This window comes from Humulus lupulus, chromosome 3 (genome assembly GCF_963169125.1).
Source record: "Humulus lupulus chromosome 3, drHumLupu1.1, whole genome shotgun sequence".
Classification (NCBI taxonomy): Eukaryota; Viridiplantae; Streptophyta; class Magnoliopsida; order Rosales; family Cannabaceae; genus Humulus; species Humulus lupulus.
In genome coordinates, this window is record NC_084795.1 from 277576084 (window position 1) to 277594084 (window position 18001).

General features: G+C 39.3%; 2 protein-coding genes across 2 annotated transcripts; one reads left to right on the top strand and one right to left on the bottom strand.

Moving 5' to 3' along the window:
* Positions 1 to 858: 858 nt before the first annotated feature.
* Positions 859 to 3144, top strand: LOC133824455 (vacuolar iron transporter 1-like). The gene is made up of 4 exons (XM_062257343.1): positions 859 to 1200; positions 1485 to 1570; positions 1678 to 1792; positions 2542 to 3144. The coding sequence occupies exons 1-4, from the start codon at positions 956 to 958 to the stop codon at positions 2837 to 2839; spliced, it is 744 nt and encodes a 247-aa protein (XP_062113327.1). The 5' UTR covers positions 859 to 955; the 3' UTR covers positions 2840 to 3144.
* A 740-nt stretch (positions 3145 to 3884) lies between these two features.
* On the bottom strand, positions 3885 to 6603 carry LOC133824456 (heat stress transcription factor A-8). Its single transcript, XM_062257344.1, has 2 exons — positions 6187 to 6603; positions 3885 to 5032 (listed from the first exon to the last, which is right to left on the bottom strand). Exons 1-2 carry the CDS (start codon positions 6421 to 6423, stop codon positions 4046 to 4048), a joined length of 1224 nt encoding a protein of 407 aa, XP_062113328.1. The 5' UTR covers positions 6424 to 6603; the 3' UTR covers positions 3885 to 4045.
* Positions 6604 to 18001: the final 11398 nt, after the last annotated feature.

Here is an 18001-nt window from a genome sequence, read left to right on the forward strand (position 1 = left end):
ATGGATATTTGTAGCGAAAGTACTCAATTTAAGAGATATTTGCGACGAAAGTACTCAAGTTATAAGTAAATTTCACGTCATGGTGGCAAACTTAACGGCGAAACAAGCCGCTACACTAAACTGTATCAAAACATGGACGGAATGTACTTTTGTCGCCAAAAAATAATTTAAGTACTTAAGTGTTACAAACACAATAACTTAAGTACTTTCGCATCAAATATACCTAAAATGAATAGAAAGTTTCACCGCAAATAACCTTAAGTATTTAACATGTGGACCAATAGAAGATTGACACGTGCTTTCTTTGCTGACACTCTACAAATCTAGTTGGCACTTAATAATTGGGGGTTTTGATGTCAAAATTCTTTATTAAAGGCACATGTGTGTCAACCCTAAAAATAAAAGGATTCTGTCGCAATATATATATATATATATATATATAAAATAAAACACTTCCAAAACAAATGCTAAGCAATCTCTTGTCTACACTTTCTTTTCTTATCAATCCTTCGTCTTCAAATAAATATATGCTAAATAAATACCGTGAAATAATTCATAAACTGATTTCATTTATTTTTTATAATTTTTTTTTCTGTATATATAATTTATTTGAGGTTTAATAATTGGGATTCAAATTAATATATGACGTGGACCGAAAGGAACGTGGCAACAGGTTAGGAGCACGCGTCATTACATTTTTTTATTATTATTTTCTGTTATATTCCACGTACGGTCAATCCTAGTAGTAGACGCCAAAAATAAAAATAAATTAATAAATTAATAAATAAAAAGCGGTATATGAGATCTATCCTTAATAAGAGCACACTCTTCTCTTTTCTCAACTTTTGGTTTTCTGCTCTTTAATTTTCTCATCATTATTTATATATATATATATATATAACACGTTATTACACAGTCCTTTGGCTTCCCAAAATATCAGATTGAAACTCTTCCAATGGCGAACGAAGAGGCGAGGACCGTGGACCCGGAGAAGCAGAGACTTCTCATCAGTCAACACAAGGAGAAACACTTCACCGCCGGCGAGATCGTTCGCGATATTATCATCGGCGTTTCCGACGGGCTCACTGTTCCCTTCGCCTTGGCTGCTGGTCTCTCCGGCGCCAATGCCAGCTCCTCCATCGTCCTCACCGCCGGCATCGCTGAGGTTGCCGCCGGCGCCATCTCCATGGGACTCGGCGGGTATACTATTCTATTCGATTAATACATGCTTTTTTCGTTACGTATATGTGTGTGTTGTATCATTGAAAATCGATTATATATATCAGATTCGATTTCCTGACGTACTTTTTGAAGATTGAACCGATTGAAATTTAGTACGAAATCGATTTGTTTATTAAATTTTTATATATTTTTCAAATTGGGGTCCGTGAACGCTTTTCATTTTCCGAGTAACCAAACAATACACGTGAAGTTTCTTGTATAGTTGTAACACCATTACCATTGGTGTTGGTTATTGTGCACAGATACCTTGCTGCAAAAAGTGAAGCTGATCACTATTTGAGAGAGTTACGAAGAGAACAGGAGGAAATTATAGCTGTTCCTGAAACAGGTTTTGAAACTCGTTGTTTCGTTTTTCTTGTTTCAAAAAATATATAATTATATATTTTATTGAATTTAGATATATTTTGTAAAAAAAAAATGGTATATTAATGGCAGAGGCGGCGGAGGTAGCTGAGATACTCGCAGAATATGGGATCGAGCCACATGAATATAATCCTGTTGTTAATGCTCTCAGGAGAAAGCCCCAAGCCTGGCTCGATTTTATGATGAAGTAAGTTTTTTTTTATATTATTTCATTTTGTGTGTGGCAAGTATATAAGAAAATGTAAACATAACCACATGTCCAAAAGCTTATAGGATATGCATTGACTAATTTATTATTTTTTCAATAATAATTATTATATAGGTTTGTAGCTTTTTTTTATTATTTATCTTTTGGTGTGTAAGAATAAATAAAAGTTACAGAATGTTATGCGTATAGTGGGTTTGTGGAGCTGGAAGATTCTTGGAGGACCAGTTTGGCAGGATGAGTGTGTGCACATAGGTCCATTCGCTATGGCCAAGCCCACCCACTGAGATAAGAAAACCAAATCCCACTATGGAACAGTCGTATTTTGAAAGTTGGGTCACTTTTGAAATGTGGACAAAAGCCATGTGACTCTATCTAAGACTGGGCAAGGTTGATGAGAGTGAAAAGCATTAACTCAATATCATATCTATATTGATGATTACAATATCAAAAGCTTTGAATTAAGAATATCTCTTCCAACTTTGTTTTATTTGTTTTTTTTCCTCTTCACTAAACGTAGTGATCACTGACACTGTCCTATATACTACTTGATGGGTATGTTTGAGTTCAATGACACCATAACAATGTACCCAAGAAAATAAATTAACTTGGAAAGGGTTTAGGTTATAGTGGGAGATATGAAGACCCAACTGATGATATGAAACCATAACTATTGTAGGGTGTTGTGTCTTGACATTTTCTTGTGTCCTTAATGTATAAAACTTTGACAGGTTTGAACTGGGACTTGAGAAGCCAGATCCAAAGAGAGCATATCAGAGCGCAATCACAATAGCTGTTGCTTACATCTTGGGAGGGATGGTGCCACTCATTCCTTACATGTTTTTTGAGAAAGCTACGGATGCTGTTGTTGCCTCTGTTGTCGTAACCTTGGCGGCATTGATGATCTTCGGCTATGCCAAGGGTTACTTCACGGGTAGCAGACCCCTCGTAAGCGCTTTACAAACCGCTCTCATTGGTGCCATTGCTTCAGCAGCTGCTTATGGCATGGCAAAGGCTATCCAACACTGAATTTCTCTTACTCTTCACTGTCTTCTTTAAGAAAAGTATTCTTGTTTGTTAGCCTAGATTAATAATTCTGGACAGTTGATAAAATTCTGGGTGTCGTTCTGCTTTCTTTATCTTTGGGATCTCTTTTGTTGCTTTGAGCAAGTAATTCATCCTCGTCTTGTTCTAGCACACGAAAATTGGAAAGGTTGAAAATTCTACCTTTCTTTTGTGCTAATATGAGTTGTACGGAGATTCATAAAATGGAGGAATATAAGCTTGATATAATGATTGAAAAAGACTAATAAATCTGAATTTGAGCTATCAAATGTATTTTGTCTACTAGCATGACTCGTATAAATTCATCACAAACGTGCTTTCCTATTGTGCCTAACATGCCCTAGTTGCCGAAAATAAATGTAATGTTAGTGGATTGATACATCAATTGAAAGCTCTAGCATGTCATGTTGGTCCTTGTGCATAGAGATATGCTAAGCAATTTGGTCCAAAATTGTCCATTAAAAAGGTTTTTTTTTAAAAAAATAAAAATAAAAAGTAATATTTTTGTTTTATAATCAGTTTTCAAAATTTCGAAGAAAAATTACGCTGCTTGAGTGAGGAGATAAAGAGGGGCAAAAAATGTTAATTAGAAAGATTTTCTATGTACTAAAAATGAAAATGATATATATGAATTCATAGACAGGATAAGATATGTGGGGTTTTCTAGAGATGTTGTGTTATGCTTATACCATGGTGTGACTAACAAACGACCTTGTCAACTTTCTGTTATATCATTACACCTGCATGTTGTGCTTGGTGCACACTAGTAAAGTCACCAAAATATTGGAGAACAAAAAGGTATATCAAAGCTAGTCAATGGCAAGTTTTACCATGGAAGTTTAGTGCAGAGCTAATGTGGCTTATGATGTTTGACACTTCAACGGGAAACAATGAATAAAGTTTTCCAAAAAAAGCACAGAAATAATATGGCATTCCTTCCTATGCACATGCCAGAATGTGTCAAAACATTTATCACAGCAAATTTCCTTAGCTGACTCACTGGATGATATTTCCTTAAAAGTGTTTTTATATATAAATATGTATGTATGGTTTGTATATAAGAATTGGGATCACCAACTTACATTTGTGTAGATTACATAACTAGCTGCAAAAAGAAGGTGCATAAATCTTGAAACATAGCTATAAAATGTCTTGTGACCATATTTCTATTCATGTCGCACCATTATTTTCTGGCTCAGAAGACAACAGTCCCATTTGCTCATTTAAAGTTTCCAAACTTTCCATGTGAGGCAATTCAAACTGACCTTCATAAACTGTTGGTTCCATCCCAAAGTTGTGAGATGGTTCCATTTGTTCTAAATAATCAAAATTTCGACAATCATCCGGTGGGATTTCGGACAGCGTTAAGTCCTCCATTCCAGTGTTATTGGTCTCTTCGTCATCTTTTGGATCTTTATTATTGTCACGGAAGGGACTGGCCAAAAGAAGCTGCTCCCATGAATTGTCATCAGCTAATTCAGGTAGAATAAACTGGGAATGAGTTTCTAATGGACTTAATTTCTCATCCATAAGAATTTTCATAAAATCAGAGTTCAAGAAGAAGTCCTGCGTCCCATCTGGATATGAACTGGTTTCAGATGGTTTCTCTGCTGCCGATGTTGATGTAAACACAGGGCTTAAAGTTTCATTGGGAGATGGTAAGTATCTTACTATCATACCATCAGAGGCTGCAGGATTATCATCCTCTGTAACTTCCTCTAGCATATTTCCTGCTTCACTCATGCGCCAATTGTTTTCTTTCGGTTGAAGCAGCTGAACAAACAACCCGGGACTTTGCACGGCCATCACTAGAAATGACAACATCTGCTGCTGATTCTTTTCCATTCCCTGGAGGCGATCTCCCAAGACCAGCATCTTATTGTCAGCAGTTTCCTGGTACTGCCTAAGTTTGACCAATTCCTGTGCAAGTGCGCTTTTATCGATCTTTAGGTTCTCTACCTCTCTCCATAGAACATCTTTCACCTTCTCATCGGATTCTTCTGGGTGGTGCTCTTTCTGTTGATGTGCATGTGCTTTTCTTTGGTCTGGATCATGAGAATGTTTTCTTCTACAAATATTCTTCAACAAATGCTTCTGGTCTCGAATAAATCCTTCATTTGCAAACATCCAGCGATCTGGATGAATTTTTCTAAATCCCTGTCAACATTTATGGTTTCCATTATTTGACTATCTCAGTCTAGACCAATTAAATAAAAAGAACCAAAAGATTTTCTCAGGGCCTACAAGGTAAGGTGGTAAATAATTTTTTTATTGACATAATTTTAATTGTCTACATCTAAGTTTCTGTTTTAAGAATATTAATTCAATACTTAATACCAACAATATTGTCAAGAAATAAAAGTAAGGTGTTCTTGGGCACCATTGTCTAAAAATAGTTCTAGTTTACTAATCATGGAAAACAGCATATTGATACAACAGAGTTTCCTAATGAACCAAACCACAAAATGTCATGCAAAGAGAAGCAAGGTTGTTACTCATAAATTAGTCTTTTGAATACCACATAAACAGAGAAAAGAGAAGCTTATGTTTAGGAACAGAGATGGACCAGTCTTCCAGAAAATAAGAAAAATCATTTCAAGACAGTTATATGAAGACAAAATCATTTCATCCAGTAATCCAGGCATAGGTCAAACAAAAAACAATCATTCACTTCAGAACAAATTACTTTGTATGGATTAGGAATACAATCCCTTCTATAATAGTAAAAAACTAAACTGGAAAGTAAAAAATCGTGAAAACAAGAAAAGGAACCAGCTAAACCAAATTTCACTACTGATTGATTTTCAAGAAGCCTTTCCACAGCATAAGTGATACTGGTAAATAACAGTTGTTACTTTCTATAAAGAACAACAAAGTTTGAAGAAATTTATAATAAATTCACTGAAAAGAGATGTTAGAATATCAGTACAATTTGCTAGTTGGTTATTGTCAAATTAGGATACACTTCACCTTTATTCACATAAGCTTATTAACAGTGTCAGCAGTTCAAAAGCTGGACAAGAGTCACAAACAATGAATGTGAGACTATTCAAAGCACACAGAATAGTCTCCAAAATAGGTATTATTTAAAATGGGCAAGAGTCAATGCATGAAAGGAGTAAGTCAACCATGTAAGATGCATATCATCAACAATACAACAAGAGAAAGAAATGACTCACATTGATTTAAGAACATAAAATGTAAAAAACCAACAAAAACGCACGATCAAATCCAAACAATCAATGCCTCCACACATGTAAATAAACAAATAAAGCAAAAACAAAATCACCCAGAAGAAGAAAAACACTCACATAGATATTAAGTTGCCTCATGAAGCTAGAGAAGTTGCTGTGCTTGAAATATTTGGGGAGCAATCCCACAGAGAATTGGATCATATCCCAAATGACAAAGCTGTCGTTGGTATCGTTCCATGAGATTATGGAGTCTGTTGACTCGTCGTTCACCATCTCATAGCATTTCTTCAGAAAAGGAGCTATTGAAGCCGCCGACCCAGACCCACCATCCCCAATCTCCGAAGACTTACCCATAACTGTACGGGTTTTCGATTCTTGTAAAATCTTTTAGAGCTAGAAACCCCAAAAACTTTGACGACCCAGTTCAATTCGGACCTCGACAAACCCCAAAGGAAAGAGAAATTAGTAGTACAGGACAGGAACTGATAAAGAAAAAAGCAACTTGGTTGTGTTTGGGATATTTCCAGCTTCTTTCCGTGAGATATGGATTTTTTTTAAGAAGAATATGCTATTAATCAAAGAGTGAAATTACTTTTTTTTTCTTTCTTTTTTTTACTTTGTATTTATTATTAATTGCATTTCAAAAAAAAATCTACATCTAAAAAAATATCCACAAAAACAACCATACAATTAGTTAGGGAGCCAAGAAAATTTCAAATATTAAATTTTGAAATAAAGACAATTGTGAAATATGACAATTGTGAAATTTCATATTTCAAATTAATTTTTACCATAAACCCTAAAAAAAATTCATATTAATTAGTAGAAAAAAACCTTAACCTATTTATGGTTCATATTCCATTACTTACTTCATAAATGAATCTATGGTTCAATTACTCACTTATTTATCAACACTAACTATTCTCTATTTTAGTAACATATTAAGTAACCAATAGTAATCCAATATAGAAAAAAGTACATCAGTTTTTCGTAAACTAAAATAAGAACAATTAAGCAGTAAAACAATTTAAAGAAAAATATGAACATGAATCGATTTAAAGAAAAATATGAACATGAATTTTTTTTTTACGTGGTTTCCTAGTCCATGAGTCATTTTTATTGATCGATCTGAATTAAAGCTTAAGAAAGCAATTTCCCAGATTTTGAATATAAGAACTGTGCGTGAAAAATACAAATGACTAATCCTAGATATTTATAAACTGGGTTCAAATACTCTTTCCCATAATTTTAGGGGATGTTACATAAAAATCGACATTCAAATTTGAAATAATTTGAATTGCAAATGAATCAGTTTGACTATACTAATATATAAACCAACTCTTTAAAAATATGCATTATTCGCTTAGACTTTGCTTCCTTACGTCTTGAAAACACACTTTCGAAGCAATGCATATCATCTTCGAGTTGATACCTACTTTATCCGAGCTAGCAATCATTTACCTTTCGAGCTGACTCACTCATAGCAGTTGGACCTTGCGAGCTAATCCTCCATTTCGAGCAGAAATGGTTTATTACTACATATTAGCAATATTGTTACTAATTTCCATAAGCATTCGAGCTCATTGTTGGATCCAAAAGTGGGTCATGTTATTTAAAGATATAATGAATGAGATATGGAGTGTGAATGTCGTAGGGCAAGTAATGCAGATGATGGTACTCCCATTTGTGGGAGTTAGTAAGGGCAGATGCTCGGTAATCAGAATAGAAGAACCCCTGACAGTTCTATGGCTCCTGGTTTTGACAGGAAGAGGGTCTAGTTTACAAGATAGCCGTCAGGACGGTGATGAGGCCTAGTGAAGTTATTTAGTATGCACCAGAAGCAGGAGACGTTATTTGGAAAGATGCCAGGTAAGGGCACGTTATCTACATGGAATGGTTCAGTATGTTAGGTCGGATTAGGGATTGCCCAGAATTAGAGAATGGAAGACTGGAATGCCTTGTTACATTCGAAGCCCGAGGCTAGTTCCTCGGAGGTGACCAGTTGACTTATAGTCTTCGTTCTTGGTTATATATGAGCTGAAAGAGTTCAGTGCTGCGTATCTCCCAAGAGAGATTCAGATATGAGGTATATGTCTCAAGGTTATTATACGAGGGGCTTGAGACATTAGTGCGTGTTGGGAATGAATTAGAAACTTCTAAAAGAAGAATTGGAATACAAGTGATAAAGGGGTTCGTAGTGAAAATGATTGAGCTTGTTATGTGAGAGCTTTGACATGAGCCTAAGTGGGAGTTAATTCGTTTGACATGGGACAACCATGGATTGTAGGGGATATCACTTGAAGTCTATTAGTTGGACTGAATGGAAAACTGAGTTGGTCAGTAGGGATTCAGATGGGTATGTAAGGAATGGTTTGGCACGCTTCAGGAGTTTGCTTTGGATAGATTTGGTATCGAGGACATTATGAAGAATGGTATTAGTTTGGTAGAGAGAATTATTGGTTCAGTTGAAGAAGTATTTGGCTTAGGAATGAATTAGACGGAACATCGTATCGTGGGATTCGTTGACATCGCCTATTAAGGATGAAGAGTTTAAATGCCCGACTACAAGACAGGACAATGTCTTCAGGAATTGATCTTCGATCTGGTTATTACCAGCTGATGATCAAGGAAAGAGACATTTCATGAATTATTACTTGTTCCAAGTGGGGTGTGATGGATTATTAGTAAATGATCTTAACTGGCTTATGCTTCAACAACACAGGTAAGTTCGACAAGCAGAGAGTACATGAACAATAAATGAGGCACATTCAGGTTCATTAGCGATGTGTTGGATTACTCCTCAGTTAGAAGCAGAATGTGGACGATTACTACACTAATGATACTAAGACTGGAGAAGTAGGATCACAGGTAAGGTTCCAAGAGGTGCAAGCTTCGGTTTCTCCAAGAGTATTCAAGGTCACGCTGCAGGAAGAAAAGGGATCAAGTATGAAGAGATTCAATCAGAAGCCACAAAGAAATTATTGAAGAACGCTTGAGGGATAAGAAGCACAATGAGACCGGTGGACATGTCATCTGCTACCTGAAGTATCTTCGAAGACAACTACACCAGAGATTGGATGGCGGAAGAATTTAAAGTTAGACTGAATGGACAACTTTGTATCAGATTTTCAGAAGACAGAATAAGGATTGGTTAGCACCCTGTGGTATAGGAATCTGTGTGTAATGGATGGATACGGAAGGGTAATGTGGAGGACCTTGTTTTTGTTTAAAACATTAACTATAAGTGGTGCGTCAAAGGCTGAGACGCGCCCGTATATAGACTGAAAGGATGATGGTTATGCTTCACGGTAGGTGAAAGAATGAGAACATGGCCAGTATACGTGGAATATTAAGTTAACGATGAATGTATGGCGTAAGGGGTTTGAGCGCTTAGTCTTTTGTAGAAGAATAACCCTGAGACCAAGATCCAATGAGACTTAATGGGCGATCATGTTAGAAACCCTTGACTGTACAAGAGAAAAATAATTCGGAAGCTGACCTCTTACTTGGGAAAGTCTGTGCTAGTTGGATAGGACACCACGGATTACAGTAAGGTCAGACAAGGTAACGATTGAGATTGATATAACACTTGTGATTGGTTATGGACAGATATATATTGTGACAGTCAGAATCCCGTGATCCGTAAGGGGAAAGACCGGGTAAGCTGTGCAATCCCACACTGCCTGGGGAAGGTGTGTAATGATTCTAAGACTGTGTAGGTATGGGACTACATAGTTGAAGAGGCTTAAATGGATTAATGGGTACTACCTATATCAGGAAGGTGCATCTTCTTTTCGGTAGCCCATCACTTGAGAACTCCATGGTTAAGCGTGCTTGGCCTGGAGTAATCTAGGGATGGGTGACCTCCTGGGAAGTTTTCCCAGGAAGTGTGCGAGTGAGGACAAAGCAGGCTGGAAAGACTTGTCTTGGTTTGTAGGGCCAGTCGTCATTCCAGAAAGCAGCCATAGTGACGTGGGGCGTCACATAATGGTATCAGAGCCTTGACCCAGCCGGAAGTGTGGCCGACGGGGACGTCGGGCCCGTAAGGGGGGGTGATTGTGACAGTCAGAATCCCGTGATCCGTAAGGGGAAAGACCGGGTAAGCTGTGCAATCCCACACTGCCTGGGGAAGGTGTGTAATGATTCTAAGACTGTGTAGGTATGGGACTACACAGTTGAAGAGGCTTAAATGGATTGATGGGTACTACCTATATCAGGAAGGTGCATCTTCTTTTCGGTATCCCATCACTTGAGAACTCCATGGTTAAGCGTGCTTGGCCTGGAGTAATCTAGGGATGGGTGACCTCCTGGGAAGTTTTCCCAGGAAGTGTGCGAGTGAGGACAAAGCACGCTGGAAAGACTTGTCTTGGTTTGTAGGGCCAGTCGTCATTCCAAAAAGCAGCCATAGTGACGTGGGGCGTCACAACATCTGCCCCCCAAGTTTATTTATTGCGACCAGCAATAAGTAAACTTAGGAAACTAACCTTTCGTTTGCCCCACGAAATCTGTCAGAACTGCCCATGTCTTCTCAAAAAACGTGACCAATCTTGTCTAATCAGGTCCTTTCAGTTTCCCAAAAGTGTGTCTAACGGCTATTCCACTTCCCCATACTTAGAAAAAAGTAACTCATGATTACCTCTTTTATCGTGCCTTGGTCTTCATAAATAATCCTCAAGTTACCATTTTTACCTTTTACTTGCCTTTGCTTTCTTGAAGAGCACTGAAGAACTTGCGCCCCAGAGCCCAGAAACTTTCAAACATCTATACTCGGACGCCCGATAGCTCTCATCTCTGGACTTCAATCTTTACTTGAGTAAGTTTTACGAACTTTCTTGTCATTTTAGTTGCTATTCGAAACTGCCTTATGCGTGTTTCTATCTCTGAATCCCTTCATGTTCTTGGCCGAAAATATATGGGGATTGTTTGCATGTTGACAGATGATTAATAAGGTAGTGAAATATTGTTTCGTATGAGTTAGGAGCCAGTTTGGTAGTCGAGATTGTAGATTTATGGTGTAAAATTGAAGTAAAAATTTGATTTTTAAGCAAGGTGAAAAACTGGGTTTTTCCCGCCCCTTCGGAGTCGAAAAAGCTTTTTCCCAAAAAACTTTTTCCCAAAAAACTTTTTACTTCCGCTTTTCAACCTATTTTTCAAACTGCTCGTATAGAACTTAGTGTTTCTATTAGAATACTGTTGGTCATATACGCGAGCAACGTTATCCCAACTTTCAACATAAGCTTTCAAGATGTGCGTCTTATCTCCTCCTTTCAAGATCCGTGGGGAGGAGAAAGACCCATCAACGATGACTTATTGTTATATTATTTTATAATATAATGTAAAATTATATTATATAATAATATAATGTTTTAGATTAAATAAATGTGACAAAGTGTGTCACATATTGTAACATATAATAGAGAGTTACAATATTTAGATATATGAGATATATCCAAATAATGTAACATATTTGGTGTTACAAATTTGTAACCTCCAAATATTACCCTTTATTGTGTAAATTGTTGTTACACAATATTGAGATGAATTTCATAAAAGCCATATGTGATATGGCTGTTAGAGATATGATTTTAACTCCAATAATGTGTTTTGGGAGTTACAAAATCATTTGGGAGGGTTTCGAACCGTTTGGAAAAACAGCACAATTTTTGTGCTGAATTTGGTCAGTGGCCGTGGCCACCAACATTCAGTGGCCGCGGCCTGTGGGTCAGAGACCAGTGGCCGCGGCCACAGGCCAAAAACTGACCAAATTTTCAGTTTTTTCAATATTTGTTGAACAGCTCAAAAAACCCAAATAACTCCCAAATCTCCTTTTTAATTCCATATTAATCCAATTACAAATTGGTAACAGCCATGGGGGTTGGTGGAATTTGAAATTCAAAGGGTGTCTCTAAACTCTATAAATAGGAGCCTATAGCTCACTTGTAAGACACAACTTTTCTATCTACTAGAGCACTTGGCTAGAAACACCCTGAGGCTTGATAATTCCACAAAGCTTTTCCAATATCTGCGAGAGATCCCTTAGTGCTTGAGTTAGGGGGAAATAAGCTTTTGGACAAATGTTTTATACTTTGTTCAAGTTGGTGATCCCTAATCCTCTTCACTTAGGTTGTGTAAGTGAGAGTTTGCTTTTGTTTCTGTTCTTCTTTCTATTGCATTGTTTTCTACTTATTCTCTTGTTCCTATTACTTGTATTTCTTGTTCAAAGGTTGTAATCTTCTTTTCTTTATTTCAAACATTTTAGTTTACTTGTAACATTTTGCTTTGAGTTGTATTTCCACCATTCTCTTCTTCATCATCATCTTCTCCCTTTCTTTGGTTTATTTGTATTTTCAGTTAGAGTTGTAACCTTATTTAATCAATCTATATTTACTTGTAATATTATTGCATATAGTTGTAATATTATAATCATTTCCATTGAGGCAAAACAATATTTTCCTAACACTTATTGGCTCAGCTGCTTGAGGACGAGGAGCGACCGTCATCGCTAATACCTGACATTCCCTTTTCTCGTGCCACTTTAAACACTCCATATGTCCTTATTCAAAATATGGCTCGAGCAAAAACTACAGCCTAGAAAAAGAAAACTCCCAATCCTTCAAATCAGCCTGCTCCTCGGGCTGAAATTCCCTCGACCAGTGGTTGAGCAGAAAATATTCCTGACCCCAATATCCAAACTCACGCTCAGCCCCGAAATTCCATTCAACTAGATGTTGAGTGGTATGTAGTACCTGAGAGCCGGGTGACAATCAGGATGATCGCCAACTATATCAGAATATATGGACTCCTGGGGGTGACATTAGTCTGACCCAACCAAGACCAACGGGCGAACCTGCCCGGAGGCGCCTTCAGCGCCTGGTCGAGGTACCATATTGAGGCAGGGGCTACCTTGCCTCTTCATTCATTCTTCCAAGGGGTGGCCAACTATTTTGGAGTCGCCCCTTTCCAAATAACTCCCAATGGGTATAGAATGTTTGCAGCACTCTATATCCTTTACAGACACAAAAAATGGCCCGTGCCAACTCTTCATGAGGTTAACTATTTGTTCGACCTCAAATCCAACCCTAACCAAGAAGGTACGAGGTTCTTTCACTTTTGTCACCAGGAGACTGGGCACACCTTCTTGACTGACACCACTCACATATCAAACGTGGGGAGGTACTACCAGGAGTATTTCATTACGACCGACATGACCGCGAACAAGCTGGCCTTTGTTCAAGGAGGTAAAACCTTTGTATCACTGGCTGTTAATGTTTATTTAGTGTTTCCTCCACAGTTTCTTAGACTTTTAAAGCTTTTCAGGCCCATGGCTGCGACCAGACCCCACTCCAGACATGGAGTTTAGATCAGCCCTCTTGGCCAGTATGACTGACATGGAGAAAAGCGTCAAACATCTGGTCACAAAGGCTAACCTTAGGTTGGTCGGCCTTTTGGCCCCTCATCAGGACATGAGGGAGTCAACATCGGGGAGTGCTACAGGCGGAGAAGTTCCTGAGCAGCACCCGGACGTGGAACAAACTCCTCCGAGGAGGGCCACCGGAGTAACAATCAGGGAACCTTCCAGCACCCTGCGGGCTGCCGCTCCCCCTGCCCCAAAGGGAAAAGGGAAAAAGAAAGCCACCGAACCCCTCAACGAATCTTCGGACGAGAACGGTACTGATCTCTCGCTCTTAGATAACTTGCCAATTCCTGTCACTTATTTGATGGGGACGGCAATTTTAAGTACGCTCCAAATTTAGATTCATCATTCTTCATGCTAGAGAGTGAGTATAAGACTAGTAGGGTTTATAATGTAGCGACCAGTAATGGTAGCTCGGGTATTTCACTTACAATTTTTTCTGTTTCTTTTCCTGACATAACATATTTAATTGTTTATACTGTCTCACTGCTCGAATGTTTGCTTCTGTTTCAGATATGGACTCCAAGTGCGTTTTCGACATATATAGCTCCCCCGATGCTCCCGCGGCTCCCTCGAGCAAAAAGAAAGCGAGCAAGAGGCATCCTATGGAAAGTAGTAAAATGCCTCAGGCTAAGAAGCCTCGCACTGCAGGCCTCCCGGAGGACGGACCCTCAGCCAATACAACACCACCCCCTTCTCCTCACGAGGAACAAACACCCCCTGCTCCTGCCGAGTCGACTCTATCTCCAGCGGCCCCAACTGACCAGACTCAGCAAGCTGGTCCTGCTTCCACCGGGGGCGACATAACAATTCGTGCCTTCAGATCGGTCAAAGACAAGGTCGCGAAAATTGTGAAGCACGACCGCTGCCGAGAGGCGATGGCTGCGACTGAGAGAATGGATGTCGACCAGATCCTAACCCGCGCTTTAAATGAATTTGCGAGTGTAAGTTATCTTTTCCTGTGGAGACGGCTTCTGGTATACTTTACAGTCAGTCTAATCTTTGCTCTGACCGCAGGCATTTCTAACCCTTACCGTCGGCCGGCTACACTCAGGTACTGTCACCGAGCAGTCTAAATCCTTGGAGCAACAACATGCTGACGAACTCAAAGCTGCCGAAACAAAATATGTTGAATAGCTTGCAGCGGTGCTCGAGGAGAAGAACAAACTGGCTGAGGAGTTGATGGAGAAGCAAAATGCTCTGGATAAGGCCAACGAGCAGAGAGACAACTTCAAGGATTCTAACCGCGTCAATTAGCGCGCGGATAAAAATCTCAAAGAGGACTTGGCCGCGAGCAGGCAGGAAACTACAACTTTGGAGGGCCGGGTCGAGGAGCTTGAGAAAGCCAATGCCAGCAATTTGGAAAGGTACAAGAATGCCACGAGTGAGTGTTTTTATGACTTCTGGAAACACAACCAAGGGGCAGACTTCAACTACCTTCCCGAACGCGCAAGGCAAGCTGAGATAGCTCGCTGCGCTGCTCGACTGGCAGAGGAGGAGAGGGCAAGAGTACCTGCCTTGCCTGAAATCTCCTTGGCGACTGGCATGGACGAGGCGGAGAATGAAACTATAGATGTCGTCGATTAGGGTACCCCTCAAAATCCTCTGGATTTGTAGTCTGCTATTTCTTTTAATCTTTGAAGTACTCGACCTACGGATCGTAATGTAAAGACATTAATTTTTTATTGTTGCATGAGTAGCTATTTTCCTTTTAATCAAACAATTACATCTGAGCAGTTCTGCTCGCGGTGTAAAGTAATTTGTTTTTGATATTATAACACCTTTTTATTTTATTATAATATCTTGTTCGCATGACCGAACTTAGTATAACACTTTGGTTTGATTTAACAAAATACAAAAATTTTGAAAAATACTCTAAGTACCCTAGCATGCTTTCACTTATTTTGCTCATGTGTTTACATACCTTTTAACGATATGCTTTGCTTACTTGTACCTTATATGCCCCCCAAGTGTTCAAGGAGCTTTAGGTCCTTGGTCACTTGCCTTGACCAGAACCTGTTCGAACATTACTGCTCGTAGTAATATAATTAGAATTATAATACAACAAAACAACTCACGTAATGAGCAAATACTTGTAATAAATACAATAATTGGAAAGAAATGATTGGTTGTGCACAGTCCCTTATATTTCTCGTAATAAATGGACGAAACATGCTTGTATGAGTGATCAATAAGAACTTACACTTATAAGCGATCGATCACATAAAATGACCAATCCTTTTTCAAAACTTGTAAAAAGTAAAATTAATACAAGCCCATTCTTTAAGAAGAATTGTTTATTGGTAATACTTGCGCAGGTGTTCTCCATTCTAATAGCGAGGAACGAGATCTCTGTTTAAGCGTGCAAGCTTATAAGTGCCTGGGTGAAGGACTTCTTCAATCTGGTATGGCCATTCCCAATTAGGTCCGAGTACTCTAGCAGCTTGGTCGTGGGTATTCAGAAAAACTCTCCGGAGTACAAGATCTCCAACGTTGAACTTTCTTTCGCGCACTTTAGAGTTGAAATACCGGGCGAAATTTTACTGGTACGCAGCTACTCGGAGTTGGGCTTGTTCACGTTTCTCATCGATCAAGTCCAAGGATTCCATCAATAGCTGGCTGTTCGAATCTTGATCGTACGTTATTCGGCGATGTGTTGGCGGACCTAACTTAACAGGCAACATAGCTTCATATCCATAAGCCAAAGAGAATGGAGTATGACCCGTTGCTGTTCGGTGGAAAGTTCTTTACGACCAGAGTACTTCAGGCAATTATTCTGGCCACGCCCCCTTAACTTCTTCTAGCCTTTTCTTCAGTGTATCCTTCAGCATTTTTGTTAACTGCTTCAACTTGTCCATTTGCTTGGGGATGAGCAACTGAAGAGAAGCTCTTGATAATACCATGTCATTTGCAGAAGTCCGTGAATAAATCACTGTCAAACTGGGTGCCATTATCCAAGAAAATCTTCCTTGGCAATCTATAACGACAAATGATGTTTTTTATCACAAAATCCAGCACCTTCTTGGTCGTTATGGTTGCAAGCGATTCAGCTTCGGCCCATTTGGTGAAGTAGTCGATAGCAACCACAACATATTTTACACTGCCTTTTCCCGTGGGTAAAGATCCGATAAGGTCGATCCCCCAAACTGCAAATGGCCAAGGGCTTTGCATCTGTTTAAGCTCATTGGGGGTTGCTCGCGGGATTTTGGAGAATCTTTGGAATTTATCACACTTTCGCACGAATTCCATCGAGTCTTCATTCATCGTTGCCCAGAAATATCCTTGCCTTAGGATCTTTTTTAACAAACTCTGCCCCCCAGCGTGGTCTCCACAAAAACCTTTGTGCACCTCTTTCATCAATTCTTTGGCTTTCTCTTTTGTAATACATTTGAGGAGTGACATTGAGTATCCCCTTCGGTACAAAATTCCATCGGCCAGGATATGTTTAGTAGCTTGCCGCTGAAGGCTCCTGGCTTTGTTTCTGTCTGTTGGTAACACATCGTTCGTTAGATACTCTACATATGGTGTCATCCACGTGTCCGCCATCTAGATCACCAGAGTGGTCTCTGTTGTTTGGATTCTTGGTACGGATAGTCGCTCGACTGGCACTATGTTCAGAGTATTAGCATCCTTCGCACTTGCCAATTTTTCCAAAGCGTCCACGTTGGAATTCTGATCGCGAGGCACATGCTGGAGACTATATTTGTCGAACTGAGCTAATAGATCCTTCGTTTTGTTCAGATAGGCAACCATCTTTAAACCTCGCACCTGGTATTCTCCCAAGACCTGATTCACCACCAGCTGAGAATCACTATAGATGTCAAGCACTTTTATATTCATGTCCCTAGCTAATCGTAGTCCAGCGAGTAGTGCTTCATACTCGGCCTCATTGTTAGAAGTAGTGAAGTCAAATCTGATTGCACAGTGAAATTGATGCCCCTCCGGTGTTATCAATTTCACTCCTGCCCCAGTGTGGGACTCGTTAGAAGAGCCGTCTGTAAATAATTTCCACGTGGGTGCTTGGATTTGACTTTCAGGTTCGTTGAGCTCTTGAACCTGCTCACCATTCGTAAGCTCAGTGATTTTCGCAATGAAGTCAGCTAAGGCTTGACTTTTTATCGCTGCTCACGGTAAGTAAGATATGTTGAACTGCCCGAGTTCGACAGCCCATTTTAGCAATCTACCTGCAGCCTCTGGTTTTTGCAAGACTTGTCGAAGAGGCTGGTTGGTCAAGGCCGTAATTGGATGAGCTTGAAAGTAAGGTCGTAGCTTCCTAGATGCCAAAACTAGGCAATAGGCTAGTTTCTCGATGGGCGGGTACTGCTGTTCTGCTCCAATCAGCCTTTTGCTTACATAGTAGACTGCCTTTTGCACTCCTTCTTCTTCTCTTACTAAGCCGGCACTAGCAGCGTATTCTATGATTGCCAGGTAGATGAACAAAGTTTCTTTATTGACCAGATTTGACAGGATGGGTGGTTGCGCCATATGTGTTTTTAGTGCTTGAAAGGCCCGTTCGCA

Bases quoted from the DNA above. Each gene is read 5' to 3' on its own strand.
- LOC133824455 (XM_062257343.1), top strand. From the start codon at position 956: ATGGCGAACGAAGAGGCGAGGACCGTGGACCCGGAGAAGCAGAGACTT. The intron at 1,571-1,677 runs GTTTTGAAACTC...TATTAATGGCAG, and splicing joins TATAGCTGTTCCTGAAACAG to AGGCGGCGGAGGTAGCTGAG. The intron at 1,793-2,541 runs GTAAGTTTTTTT...AAACTTTGACAG, and splicing joins TGGCTCGATTTTATGATGAA to GTTTGAACTGGGACTTGAGA.
- LOC133824456 (XM_062257344.1), bottom strand. From the start codon at position 6,423: ATGGGTAAGTCTTCGGAGATTGGGGATGGTGGGTCTGGGTCGGCGGCT. The intron at 5,033-6,186 runs GTGAGTGTTTTT...AAATGTTGACAG, and splicing joins TGAGGCAACTTAATATCTAT to GGATTTAGAAAAATTCATCC.